This window comes from Trematomus bernacchii, unplaced genomic scaffold (genome assembly GCF_902827165.1).
Source record: "Trematomus bernacchii unplaced genomic scaffold, fTreBer1.1, whole genome shotgun sequence".
Classification (NCBI taxonomy): Eukaryota; Metazoa; Chordata; class Actinopteri; order Perciformes; family Nototheniidae; genus Trematomus; species Trematomus bernacchii.
The window spans coordinates 1,166,356-1,181,868 of record NW_022987710.1 but is presented as its reverse complement, the minus strand read 5'-3'; the positions used below and the strand labels follow the sequence as shown (position 1 = coordinate 1,181,868).

General features: G+C 39.6%; 1 protein-coding gene across 1 annotated transcript in view; it reads right to left on the bottom strand.

Moving 5' to 3' along the window:
- Positions 1-795: 795 nt before the first annotated feature.
- Positions 796-15,513, bottom strand: part of LOC117491101 (CD81 protein-like) — a 40,509-nt gene continuing 25,791 nt past the window's right edge. Inside the window, exons 3-8 of the mRNA XM_034140951.1 lie at positions 8,867-8,964; positions 8,370-8,444; positions 7,785-7,919; positions 5,712-5,810; positions 3,884-3,967; positions 796-3,593 (exon numbers count right to left, since the gene is read on the bottom strand). Of these exons, the coding sequence (XP_033996842.1) occupies positions 3,531-3,593; positions 3,884-3,967; positions 5,712-5,810; positions 7,785-7,919; positions 8,370-8,444; positions 8,867-8,964 (554 nt within the window). The 3' untranslated portion in view covers positions 796-3,530. The remainder of the gene's footprint in view (positions 3,594-3,883; positions 3,968-5,711; positions 5,811-7,784; positions 7,920-8,369; positions 8,445-8,866; positions 8,965-15,513) is intronic.

Sequence of the window (15,513 nt, the reverse complement as noted above, 5' to 3'; positions counted from 1 at the left end):
CAATTCAAACGGGATCGAAAGATAATCTTTCTCTCTCCATTTACTTCAATACATACTTTTTCCGAAATAAGGTCCCATGGAGGTCCCCCGGAAAGGGAGGGACTTCGCCTCTCTATACGCCGTGAAATAGTTTGCGGCCTGCCAGTAAACCCAAAGCAGAAGAAGACGAAGTGACGTCAGCGGCTCATTTGCGTAATCTTGCGTGTGAACGCGATTGGTACTTAGTGCCCTGGGGTACTAAGTGCCGGGGGACTAAGTACGGCGATCTGAATAACCTGCAATCAACTCAGAGTTGGGAGGTGTGTGGCGCAGTGGACTAGTGCGTTGGTGTTCGGATCAAGGATCAGGGGAGCACAGGTTCAAACCCCACTGCAGTCAGCATGTCGTTGTGTCCCTGAGACACTTCACCCCAAATTGCTCCTGTGGGGATTGCCCACAGTATTGAGTATGTAAGTCGCTTTGGATAAAAGCATCTAACAAGTGACATGTAATGTAATGAATGAGTCATTCAGCTGAAATCCATTGGGGATATCAAGTTGACTCAAAGTGTTCAGTTAGAAAAAGATATGAGATATCCTTTAGGTTCAGACTGCAGATGGAAATGAGCTATTACCTCAAATCTGGCATAATTCATCTCTTCTCTTTTCTGAGATGAATGTATTTGTATGCATGGTCCTTGTTGAAATAAATACATAATAATAATAATAATCACATTTGTTTCCATCCCTGTAATTGTTGTGTTAGTTCCCATTTTTTATAGGAGGAATTCCCCCCCAAAAAGACAAGACAACCTGATTGTTTATTTGTAAAATACATTTAATCCCTTTATATTTGGGCAAACCAAAGTCTACAAGAGAGAGAGGGGTTGAGATTTCAGTGGCAGAGGATCCTGAGAGTCACTTCCTGTTTTTAAAAAGGCAGCAACATGGACAGCAGGTCCTGACAAACACAGAAGTATTCAGAATACTGGACTGGTGGCTGTTGTCATGTTGTCCAATGATTTCTGGGGAGAAACTATTGAAGGTCACTATTCACCACTGGCACCGAATCTCCCCCTCTCTGCGCAGACTCCTTTGACAACGTACCAAACACTGATATCACAATACAAGAAGAAGAAAAAGGCATACATTGTCTTTCTACAGCCTTCATGATTTCATTAATACGTCAGAGCTGTAAATATTACAAGACACTTTTACTGTTTCTTGGTTTAAGTATGAGATGTTAACAAGGTTTTACTTGGTTGAGGAAAGCTGTGATAATATGGAAGGTTACACAAGATGATGTGAGTGTGTGATGGATGTGTGCAGGTGTGTGTTAGTGTCAGCGGCAGCAGGAGCTAGTGGGAACAGACCTCAGGACAGAACAGTATCCAGCTACATACCCTGCTGCACCAAATAAACAGCATGTTCACTTAAAGGTGGGGCTTTCTGATTGGCTGAACTCCAGCAGGCAGTTATGACTGATTTGTGGTTCAACACTAACATTAAAGGGATAGTTTGGATATGTTAGAAGTAGGGTTGTATGAGGTTCTTATCCTACTTCCAGTGGATGGTGGTTGGCACCCCCCATGTTTTGAGAAGCAAAACCTTTTTTAGTGCTCTAAAATGGAGGCCCCACTGAAAAAGTCAATATCAATTGAACTGGACGCTGTATTCAGCCACCAGACTCCATTGACAAAAACTGCATCTATACAACTGTATCAGTTAGTTTGTGTTCTTGTGTGACTTTGTAAACGTACCAACGTCACACAATAACAGAAATAAACTACTGAATTAAGAAACTCCCATGTTCTGAAGGCCAAAATAACCGTTTTTGTCAGTGGAGTCTGGTGTTTCCTGTTGGAATGGGCCATCTGCAGGCAAGGTCAAGAGAAATATAGCCAAACTTATTTTGATTTTAATAGGTAGGCCTTTCTTTTAAGTGGATAACAAATGTTTTGCAGCTCCACAGCAGTAGATAGCTTAGCTTCTGTACTGTAACTTTGTTCTATTCAAACTGGGCGTCTGCCAAACACCCTCCACTCTACTGACTTCTCATACAACAACACTAAACACATCCAAACTATGCCTTCAATGTCACTGACCTGCCCTATAGTACACATATTACCACTGTAAACAGCAAACAGCCAATCCAACAGCCGTGACATCAATTTGTTAGACTGACGTTACAACATGATAGTTGAATACTTCTTGGTAAGGGATTAATAACAAAGTAACAGAGTGAAGCTGGAACTATTCATCTTTTCAGGTTAAATACCCGGAGTCTCGGCTGGTTAACTTTTTTTTTTTTTTTTTTTGCTGGCAGGAATGGGCCTCCATATATATCACAGTTTGATTGATGGTGATGATAAGGGTAGTATCTGGAGAGATAGTACAATGACACAGCAGGTCACATGAGACCGGACTAGACTCAACCAGATATTTCCACCAACTTGATTTTAGTTTAAATGTGATGGGTCATAGAGGGTCAGAGAGATGATTATAACATTAAGCACGTTGCCTTCACAAATAAGTGCACAGTTGTATAAAACCTTTTAAATGTATAATTTGTAATAATTGTATCCACTTACATCAAACTAATTCCTAAAGGTGAACTAATGATTTCTCAGAGCAGCAAAAGCCTGGTGACATGTTCCTGCCTGCTAAGCATATTATACAAACGATATGCAGACTTTCATGATATTCATATGAAACCTTTTCACTACATTTGAGATGCAGGTGAGGATTTATAAGCCGAGCCGGCCAAACAAGCCAAAGTGTGTTTTGAACGTACATTACTTGATTTCATTTGATCCAATTGTATTACCCTTCCATAAATGTTTTATACAACTTAGCACTCAGGCAGTTTGGACACATGATGAGCGACAGACAGCCAAAGACAAAACACTCCACAGGTCCAACATGACAGACATCGGGTCACTTTGACTTTGGTTCCAGCTTCCAAGATGAACTGAGAATTCCTTCTTTAGTCAGTTCCTGCACACACCACACAATGTGGTCTGGTGCTGAACACACACCATCATCTGGTTCAGTCTAGAGCGAGACAAACAAGCAGAGTGCAGGAAGAATACAGGAGAAGGATCTGCTGTAATACAATTTCCATGCTGAGGCAGTCATAAGCACTGTTAATATATATATTTATATACAGTTTATACATAAAACAGTGAAAAAACATCCATAAAACCAAGAATATAAGAGCATGTTCATACGCGAGGAAGCAGTAAACAACTAATGCATCACTAAAGTATTAATGCACCAGGACTGGTGACTGGTGTGATATAATATCTACATATCAGGTTAGGGTAGCATGGGTCCAATATGCAAACCAGCATGTGTAACCGACAACAAAAGAATGGACAGTGTAATTCAAATGCTCAATGGAGGATGTGTTACGCTGTCTTCTCAAAGAGCGGACTAAATCCAGCAAGCAATATAATACGTGACGTTTCCTGCTTATAAGAGAAAAAAGGGAAAGAGCGAGGCGGAAACGCGGGGGTCCTCCCTCCTCCAGCGGGCTGCCGGCCCCTCGCTTTAATACACCGGGCTGTTTCGGATCCCGCAGCACAACACCATGCTGAAGATCATCTCGAAGATCTGGGAGGACCAGCACAAACACAAGCAGTGGTTAGATTAAATGTTTTAAATATGCTAATATATTCAATATTTTAAATATTATTGTATAATACAGGCCTTTCATTTTAACATAATGTTCACTAAGACGGGTGCTCATCCAAATTGGTGTCTGTGTCCTCGAATGAGATAATCTTGTGAATCTAAACTTGAATGTATAACAATGTCTTCTGTCTTCTTTTAGATACATTCAGGCATCAATACAATATGTTATATAACATTTTGAGGTGTGATGTGCAGCTTTCTGTTCTCACCATAATAACTGCGACCACCAGAGCGGCGATGCCGATCATGCCGATCTTATCTGTGAACAGCTCATCGATCCTCTGGTGGCAACCCTGCAGAGGAAACCATCAACACATGTCATTAAGATCTGATCATATCTGCAAGTAGAACAATTGACTGTGGCTGAGTATTTAAATACTACTCCTCAGCTCCGCACCTAACAGTGATCAGTTCAGGGCTTTATTCAGCGTCTGGCTCAAGCTCGAGGTAATACGGAAGTTGTTCACATGGGCAATAGAGCGTTCACTAAGCCACGCCCCTTCAGTAACTGTTGCTACCAATCTGTCCAATCACACACCAGACATTACAGAGTGTAAAATGACAACTGAGCCACATTTACAACTTGTAATTCCTGATCACTTTTGAAACCGAGGCAGGCTTTTCATTACTGACAACTGTGGTTAATTCTATTGTCTTGAACTGTCACAATGTGCTTTAAATGAAGGCAGCAAACTGTGTGAGACATTAGAGGGCAGCAGAGCGACACACAGTATAGAGACTCCTAGAGAAACACCAACTGCCTCAGACATCAGATCGTATGCCAAACAAATGTACACATGTGCTGTGTGCAGGCTAGGGGAGAAACGGATTACATGTAGCAGGATTACGTAATCAGAATACAGAAAAAAGTACCTGTATTCCCTCATAGTAAAATACAAAAATATATAATCATATAAAGGTTACATTTCTAAAAATGGTCTATTACTTGCAGGATTACAGATTCTGCTTTTTGGTTAGAAATGTTTGGGTTCATTTGTTCTTTTTTTTATTCAGAAGGGGAAAAGCAGGCAAATCCATGCTTTGACAGGGCGTGGCCACTTTAAAGCACGGATGCCAGTGACTTCAACCCTATCATCAGACTATTATTGTTTCAGCAATTTGACTTTATTAAAGAAAATGCACCAAAATAAATTCCCTGCTCCTTTAAAAGGTTATTGGCTAAATAGCCCGGAGAACCCCAGTTCCAGAAAACGGAACACACTACAATGCTGGCATCCTGGGAGGCTTGGATCAGACTTTGGTCATTCCAGTAATGTGCATGTGCTGCCAAGAAATCAGGTTAACCCGGGGTGCAGCACACAGTGTGAATACAGATTAAACCCCCCCCCCCCCCCCCGCAGATATATTCACAACATTATAGCAGCCCTCAGTGATTCTCTACATCACATTTTGTTGGAATTAAATGTTCTATTTATTTTTCCATCAAAAGATTGCTTTACTTCAGTGTTTCTCAACCTTTTCAGGCCCCTGACTCACGCCCCCAGGATTTGCAGAAAATGTTCCTTGTGGCCAAACGGGGGAACTACAACTTCTGTGTTGATGTGATTGGGACCAAAAAGACTTTGTGTCATTGATTTGCATTGAGAAAGAGATGTCTGTAAATTAGCATATTTTAAATCCACAAATAGCCTTTATTTGAATCATGAGCGCCTTTAAATTGTTGTGGGAGAGAAACTCCCTCTGAAGGGAACACAGGGATTTGAGCCTTTGCAGACCATTGACATGCACACAAACCACTACAGGGAAGGGAAATCCCAAACAAAGCATAAGAGGGCCTCTTTAAGCATTCCAAATATTTTATATTCAAATATTTCAGAGAAAGTCTTAATTTAAGGTCAAGACACATTATTCTGTGATGAAGTGGTATTGCGCAAACCTTCTGAATAATGCTAGATGTTGACTTGGTAGGTGTAACCTTTTGAATATTTGATATGCTTGAGATCTTTATACCAGCTACAATGTGAACACAACAGAAAGGGGCCTTAGACAGTGTGCAGGCAGGACGGAGGCACTTACAACTGGGGTTCCAGCGGCGGGGCAGAGCTTAGTCAGGCCCACGGAGTCTGTGAATTGTGTGAGGATAGACGTCGTCTTGCCTTGACCACAGCAGTTCAGCTGAAACACAGAGACACACACAGTAAGCTTCTCATTATGGTTCTATTCTTCACACTTCTCCTCAGATTTCCTATTATTAACCTGCATTTACCGGTAGTTTCCTTTTATGATCTGGTCCAACTTAAAACACGGCGAACTTAAAAAATCTTAATTTACGTATCAGAAATCTATATTTCTACATTATCTAGGAGACTTAATTATATCCTTACAAAAGAAAACATTTGAAATAACAATTTAGAAAAAGAATAGTTACACAAATCAGCTTCCCCCGCTTAGGAACTCAAAAAAAGTCACAGTTCACCCCAAAATAGTCAATTCTTATTTATTTTTGAAGTAGTTCTATTTGTAAATCTAGATTGTTCTGGTGTGAATGGGAGATATAGGACGTAGAAAAGTATTTCAAATATTATTTCAGCATATATTTTCTTTCTACAGAAACTAAACCTACCTACTGAATCACTGCGCAGAAGGACGAGTGCACAGGAGAAGTGTGTTTTAGTAATAGGTAAACCAGGGCTGCCAACATTTGAGTTCAGCTTGGAGTGAGATTTTTTTTTTGGTGAACCGAAAAAAGAAACGTCCATGTGTACAGTGTTACAAATGTATTGAACATGTACAAACTAGGGTTTCCCATTAATGTACCGGGCGCTACAGTGGAGTACGCACATACACAGTGTACCCGCGACTCTTACAATCAAGTGCTATTTTATAAGTGGGGGGGTCCTCACCTCCTCTCCGTGGGCATGCTCCCCCTGGAAGATTTTTTTTTAAATATTGAAGTTAAAAGCATCAATCTGGTGCACTTTGAGAGCAAAATGAATTTATGGATACATCTCTCAACATCCATATGAAACAGAACTGTAAACAGATTTTCTTTTTCTTTATGGATATTTTACAAATCACTCCCCTTTTAAACTGTATTCTTGTTTTACTGTCATATAGTATTTCATAACTGTTTTTCATTTATTCTCATAAATGGTGACCAAAACGTTTGAGACCCACTGAGATAACTAGACTAAACTAACTATCCTAAACACTCAGAGTCCCTTACCTCACTGAGCTGTAGTTATCTCTCTCAGTCTGACAGGACAGAGCTCTCCCTCTCCTTGTTTTAGAAACAGCTTCTAATATCCGTTAGCGCAGCTAGCTAACCATATGCTAACAACAACAATGCAAATAGTGAGTTTGGTAGAAATATACTGTATAATAGTAAAGTTATTCAAGATGATGCCACATTTATTGAAGATTTACATTATAAATATTCCCCCAAATTATTCAAAAGCATATTCTTCCAAACTCCTTGCTATAGTATGACCACCAGGAGACTATTGATGTGTGTGGTGAGTTTGGTAGTAATAAGCTGTATAATAGTGAATATTATTTAATTCTCTTTTTTCGGAGTTGCACTTTGCAGACGGTCCCTGAGCACTCGTTTCTTCTCCGGCTGCGGATAGAGACCAATGTAACGTGTCCAGCTCGGAGGACGGCGCGTATTGCCTTTTTTTGATCAAAATGTGATTGTAGTTCGTTGTCCTTACCACGTTTCTTAGGAGACGTCATTTGTGTCTGAATAACGTTTTGTTCATGAGTTATTGATCCGTGAAATCCGAATCTCCCAATATCGTTCCAACTTTACTGAACTAAGCCAGAAGACCGTCTCATTTCGTAGACCGCTCGGTTTGCTGTTCCTTCACTTTATTTTTATATTTATATAAATTTATTTTGGACGAAAACTTAGCGTGAGGAAAGGCATGTGTGGCGTGAGTGCGTGAGATATGGGTTGATTGCGTGACTCTCACGCTCAATGCGTGAGGGTTGGCAGCCCTGGGTAAACTAAGAGGTCCCATTGAAATACATACTATGCTAAAACCCTGATTGTAAAGCCTAAAATGAAACGAAGACGTCTTTTGTCAAAGTACATCCTGTGTTTCAAAATGAATGAGTTATCTTCGAGTCATTTCGTTTTGTTCTTACCGTCTCGTGGAAGACCCGGAGCACAGCGTTGACGGCGTCCTTCTCCTTGTTGTCCTTCTCTGTTCCTGGTAACGCTGAGAAGGTCATGGCCTTCTCATACGCAGAGTCGTAGAAGCTGATCATCTCCGTGGCAACCTGAGACAGGAACAAAGAGGTCAGCCTGGAACTTTAAACCATGTGTTCCCTGAATTCAGTCAATTCATTTTGAGCTGATTTCAGGAAAGTCGCTAATTAGTTTGAAGGATTAATAGACACTAAAGGACACACAGTAGGATCTATGCCGTGCTACATAGAACATGTTTTAAGAATCATTTCACCGTCTTTTCACTTCACATTTTCTGTTAAACTAAAAGAAGTTCTTCAGTGATATTATTAGTTTTACGATGTTTTTCTACCTTTAAACCTGGCAATTCAGGCCTAAATCAGAACACCTTTATTCGTCCCACAGAGTGGACATTTGCAATACTAATAAACCAGAATAACTTAGTAATTTGTTTCATAATATTTAACTCTTTCATTATACACCTGCAATTGAACTGTATTTGAGCCTCAATGTAGCATGCATATGTGAACCTCCCGTCTTACAGTGTCTTTGTTCATGAAGCCCCAGATTCCAGCAGCAACCTCGCAGGCGAACAGGATGATGAGGCAGGCGAAGAACTGCAGGACAGAAACATCTCATTACTCCTTCAACAAGTCAGATAACAAAGGTTTTGACTTTTTAAATAGACAATATGATTTACAAAGGTAATGGAGATTTCTCTCGAAAAATTCTGCTATATGAATTAAGAATCACTGTTACTCTTTTGAGTGTATTTCAAATCCAGTGTTCTTTACATCCATGTTTACTAACAAGTAAATGACCCCAGATAATCAGTGGAGCAGTGTACTCGTGCATGTTCCTTCAAAAATTAAACTCACAATTTCATTTGATTATTGTGAAAAAAACATTTGTATCAATAGAAAATGAGAATAAAAAAACATTAAATAATGTGTGAAAAGTATCTTCACAGCTTGAAGTTGGTTTTGGTTATTTTTGGGCCACTAATTACAACTAATTAAAACCTTCACATGTGACTCACCGTTCCCAGCAGACACTGGGACTCCTGGATGGCGCCATAGCAACCGAGGAAGCCGACCACCATCATCACTGCGCCGACTGCAATCAGGATGTGTACACCTGGACAGACACAGAGACAGAGAGGAATGATTCATATCCATGGCAACAACCATACATTAACAGGTATAATTATATATATTAGATTTAACTTAAAAAAAAAAAACATAGGATGGTTAAAAGAGTTAAAAAAGATTTTACTTTTTAAAATCTCATTTAATATGAGAATTAATTAAATCATTTTTTAACTAAGAAAAAGCTTGCCTTTTATTTTCCATTTTGTGAGAATTGTTTGAGATTGTTTTTTTAATCTAATTTTTTAATAATTGTTTTCTTTTGTTTATCAATCTTTATAGGATTTTCTTTTTATCAATGTAGGTTGCTAGGCCTGCAGACATAAATCTGTTTGTGTTAATCAGGATGAATTCATTTGATTTTTTATATTGCTCAGTTTAAGCGTGATTTCAATGTTGATACTTTTTAAAAAGTGTGCAGGCAGGATGACTGCAGGGATACCATTATACTTGACACTCGTTCTGCTTCTTAGAGAAAAACAAGTGATTGCAAAGAGCTATTACAAGAATGTAAAAAGAGGAAGGCTTCACTGTGGCTTTGACCACCTCCTGTTAATTCCTGCCAGCCTGCAATGACGCCTGATGGACAGCAGAAGGCACACTCTTGTTTCTATGCCAGTAGAATAAAGTGAGTCATTTTCACAGGAAGTTGTTTCTTGTTTCTCGCCTGCTCCACAATGCTCAACATTATTTTTCATTCAGGACATAAAACAGGTGCTGCCCCCCGTCTAGCTGATGTGTTTTGGTTCTTGGTTTTAGTCCTATTCATATAAATGATTGCTCAACACTATCTTTTGTTTCAGATTGCTTAATGTGTGTTTCCACACAGTAGTGAAGTTTCCAATTTACTGCAACAAAAATCTACATTCAGGGACTCATTTTGAGTGAGGTCATTTATTACAGTAGCGATTGCATCTGGTTTGAACTGTGTGCTTTTGGAAGTGCTGACACATTTGAGAAGCCGACTGCTAATCTGTGTTGTTTATGTGCTGAATAAAGCAAAGTTACAAGGTAGCCACGCCCTAAAATATACTGTTTACAAAATGACCACCAGACTATATTGAAAAATATTTGAAACTAGCAATTGAGAACAGAAACTCGTCAGGAAATGTTTACTCAGGTATTAAAACAACTGAAAAAAAGGGTGATTTTCTCATAGACTTCTATACAATCATACTTATTTTAACAAACCCCCTTGCACCGCCCTCTATTGACTAAAAATCCTGCTGCCAGAATAGCAAACGAAACCAAAAACATTACCTTTATAACTAAAATTGTTATAAAGAATTATTACATAATAACTAGCTGAGTGAATCATTATTTCAACATTTATATAAATTACACTTTTTGCATATGATAATTTAATTTAATTTAATTAATATTGAGCTCTGTGGGGCTCCATAAATAACACAATCCCGCCTTGATTGTATCCCGCTAAATTATATTTCAGCGTACTTGATATTGATGCCAGTGAGCGCTGTGGCATACAGTGCTTATTGTTCTGCTGCGAGGCTGGGAGTGCAGCTCTCTGTGTTTGGGCCCCAGCATCATTACTCCTGCTTGTCAGTTCAGACTTAGGCCCCGTCTACACGGAGACGAAACGTGTTGAATCCGCTAACGTTCTCTATCGTATAGACGGTTCGTCCACACGAGGCCGACACGGAAACGCGGATTCGGAGCCCGATCCGATCGCCCTGTGATAACGGCTCCCAAGGTGGGTAGATGCGGACGAAGCGCTCTGGGGGGGGCCAAACGGCTCTGTGTGCACGCCCTATACGATCATTTCCTGATAACGATGACGCCATAGCCCCTCCTCTCCCCACCTCTCCTGCTCACCCCCGCGTCATTGCTGATGTGTTTCGCCAACAACAACAACAATGGCGGATCACAGGGTTGCTTTCGTGCTCCAGACGCTACTGACCATGCTACAGATGTTAGTACAACATCTACAGCTCCTCTACCACAACCATCAGCAACAAGTGGACATGGAGAATTACATGTTGATCAAATATAGTAATTTAGCTGCTAAATCCACCGCGGAGAATGACCAGAAGGGCAACCAGGTAGCCATTGCAACCATGCTCGGGGGGTCTTATTCGCTGCTTTTGTGGCGGAAGTACAGCGCCACTTACAGGCCCGGCATATGTACTACAGCGTCTCCAGCGGGTCGAGCGGTCTCGTGTGGACGGACACGTTTCTTGTGCCGATTCCGTGTGGACGGAAGAATTTTTTGATATCGACCTCGGTTTGTTTTCGTCTCCGTGTGGACGGGGCCTTAATTCGATTGTGGACCACTAACTGGTCCTGTACTTCACATGCCCCATCCCCCACCTCTCCTCTGGCCACAGAGACACTCACGCACACACTAATGCTAATTTGTAAATCGATATCTTGGAAACTGACCAAGTGCTCCCTCCATCTCCTATATTGTGGCTCTTTAGCCCGACACAGTCCCTCCATCCCTGCCTTCACGATGCTGTTAGGCTTCTCAATCTCTCCCTCTCTTGCCACCACCCATCTGTCCTTTCCATTTAATGCATTTTCCCCATTCCATTTACTTAAATGTCTTTTCCTGTCTGTCTTGATCTAATCTTCTCATGGATCCTCTTCCATTTTGCTCTCTCACCAGGCATTCTGCATCTGCATTGAATGGTCCGAAGAGGAGCTAATGGATTACATGACTCGAGATGAAATAATGTCAAGGCTATACATAACTAAATAAAAAACAGTCTACTCGCAAGTATTTAATAGAAACGTTACCAAAATGTGGAATGAGATTTAAAGTGTCCATAGAGGGGTGCAGTGATGATGTATTTTTGTAGGACGCATGGAAGTTGGCATCACGGGGCCTAAAACCAAAAGCACTGGGATTTGAGAGTATTGCCGAAAATAAGCTCTGGAGCAACCGCTGTTTGACAGAAGACAGAAGCTTCAGATAATCACCAGTGGGGTTACTGATGTATTTTATGTCGTAGAATAAAACATTCTAGACAAATCTCTTAAGATTGTGTTAACTACAGACCTTATTTCAGGCATCTAACCAAAAACCTATTTTCAAAACAATGAATTCATGATAAGGGAACTGGATGTGGTAAATGGATTTAAATTAAGATGAAACTCATTTCAGGCTTTAAGGACTCATTCCTCCCACACTCATGCTACTCAAGGTGTCAATATGCTTCATCAAAAGTGCTTGTCAGACAGTTCAACAGCATAACAAGAAGTCATTAACTCTATATAAATAATAAAATATATTATATAACTTAAATCTCTATTCCTTTCTCTATTAGTATGTTTAGCTATATGAATATATATTTATAAAGACACACCTATTTGTGTTTTATAATGAGCACAAACATTAAGTAAATATTTCCATCTATGTTCTTGAAATTTGTGTTTGTTCATCCGCTCACTGCCGCAAACAACATGTAGTTCAGGTGGGGTTTCCCTAAGGTGATGGAGCTAATATTATAATATCTATCATATTTTATCCAGATGCATTTAGTTGAAGTCATCCGACTATTGTTTATTATACAATGAAAGCCTTTTTCCATTCCCCTGTTATATTTTGGTAAATGATTGTGAATGCTGCGATCAGCCATGTAAGGACATCTTCAGATTTCAGTGGAAAAGACCTTTGAGGTGGAATTTCATTGAGGGCACTGTAAGACAGACAGCATGTCATCACTGCAGACTAAACCGTCAACGCTGCACACAATGACTGTGTTTTATGAAGTATACAAATCAGAGCATAAAAAGTTGTAATCTGCTTCAAGTTTTTGATTTTTTCTTTTGCTAATTGGTACAAAGCCTTATTGTTTCGGAACAATGAATATCATGCCTTGGCTCACTGACATCTTGAAGTCGTTGTCCAAAACAATGGCTGTTTCACTTCTCTAAGAGTTTGATAATGGATTGGATAGATGTTAAAAAATGTGGCTAAAGCATATAAAGTTTGTGTGAGATTGATGAATTCCACCTTTTGAGTTACATGTTGGTCTGGTATGCTCACACAGTGTGCTCATTAAGAGAATAAGTGTTACGCTGTCATGTGATATTAGTTTGATTCTTTCTGGCTCCTTAAAGCAGAACCAATCAATCATTCTTATTAACAGTAAATGAATGTGTAATCTGAAACGGTTTGTAGCTATGTAATATCTACAGATGCTTCAGCCTTTTGCCTAAACTGTTGATTTTGTGTACAATTTATCTTGGAATTACCTGATTAATTATCTGAGAAAGAAAAAAAGGCACGTGGCTCTATAGGTTTTATTTCTGTTACAGGCAGACATTTTTATATTTGTGTATATATATGTTATTTTTGAACTCACTCAGAATTGACAAAAAAAGTGAAAAACGTATTTAAGTGTTAATGTACTCCGTAAGTCAAGTCTTAATAATTACGTTTTGTCTTAGGTATTTCTTTGTGGATTTACATTTTGCGATCAGTTGATACAACTATTTAAAAAATAACAATTAACTCTGCTTTTATGCCATACTTTGCCATATCCCCATTTCTGGTGCACTGCGGATTGGAGCAAATCCTGAAAAAAGGGAACCATTTGTACTAAATCCAGAATTGATTTTGAATAATGACCCAAAGAATAAAAATCAAAACCGAAGATTAGATACCGAAAGCCTCTCACCCCTACTCAGCAGGCAGCTGATAAACATGTGGAGCACTACTCTGAAAGATTGACCAGTTGGACACGTTTCAGGTTTCAATCCCTTCCTGGACAAGTCTATTAGTTTCCAAAAAAAGCCTGCCTCTCTGTAAAGAGGGGATTCTCCTGTGACTATGCTTCTATTTTTGTGGGGTGGTGCTGCAAACCACTGGTTGTGTGTAAAGTCCCTATGCTATGTGAGAAATACCTTGGTGTGTCATGTTGGTTTCATGTTAACTCTTCTGGGAATACTCACTGTGACAGTGACAGCAAATGCATGAGCAAGTCAATGACTATGCATGTTTCTGCTGAGCAGGAAAGTGAGTCTTTCTATACATTACATTACATGTCACTTGTTAGACGCTTTTATCCAAAGCGACTTACATACTCAATACTGTGGACAATCCCCACAGGAGCAATTTGGGGTGAAGTGTCTTGCCCAGGGACACAACGACATGCTGACTGCAGTGGGGTTTGAACCATACGAAAGAACTCTCTTTGCCAAAGATCTAGAAATGTTTTGTTATGCTTGGATGAACCACTTTCCGCCAAAACATTAAGAGTTACAAAGGTTTGCAAATGTGGGTTAAATATTAGGCAGGGGAACTGTCAAAGAATGCGCTCTCGCCTGAAACACGCACAAACCACACCCATTTAGTAGTTTTCATTTTAAAGCACTCAATACAGTGAACCAGTACAGACTGCACTTCAACTGTAAAAGCTATAATCACATTGTAGATCTTTAATCATGAACTGTATGTATTTCTCAATTTGTATTCTAAAATCAACTCAAAATGGGCAGTTACCATAGGTATTTACCATGATAGATACATAGACAATATGAGTAGCGAACATAGAACATGGCGTCACCTAATGTTGACCCCTCTTTTGAAGCCTCAAGTTTGCCATTTTGGCCGACACCATCTTGGTTTTTGGCAATTGCCTTCTTGGTTTGTAGTTAAAAATGATTTGAAACAAAAGGGATAGCTTAGTGAGACCGAACACCGTACTTACTTTTAGCCAATCAAAACGTAACCCCTAATTCATTTTCGTGACTGAACTGAAACACAGTTCAGGGTTCAAAGTTGTAACAATCATAAGGTAGCCATGCCCTAAGTCATACCCTGCTTTATTTTCTGTTTTACACTAAATTTGATCAAATAAACATCATGTTGTAAAAAAAAGACTTAAAACTAAATATTGAGGCCATAAACTCATTAGGAACACTTTCACTGAGGGTACTACATTAAGTGTGAAGTTTGAACATTTTCTCATAGACTTCTACAAAATCGGGTGTCTTTTTGCAACCAGTTCTTTTACACACAGTCATAAACAATTTTGTATTGGTGTATGGTTTGATATCATTATCCGTACAGCCCAGCTTGATGGTTTTGCTTCGTTTATTGATTGGGACAGTGCATTATAAGAGTTACGCTTGAAAACAATGATTACCGTTAAAAGACTTTAATAAAGCTAAATTACCCATTTAAAGGTGGGGTAGGTTCACTTCAGAAACACTTTTTGTTATATTCCATGGAATGCTCTTAATATCCCGATAGCAATTAATAAATGAAATGCTTTGACAATATATATATAAAAACATTTCATCTGTGGAAGCCGTGGCGCTGTACAAAGCACGACCAATCGGCCTGGTTAAAATAACTGGATGGCCTACCTGCCTGTCAGCCTTCCATCTGTGCACAAACTTATCTCGTGCCCTCATTGGTCATGTGCACGTTTGTGTGTGTTGGAGGAGGGGCTCTGTAAGGAAGTCTGAAGGAAGGGGCAGATTTTTTTCGGCTGCGTACTTTCAAATTCTAGCGCACTCGAGCTGGTTTCTCCATTCTTACCTACCCTACATTTAACTGTAATGG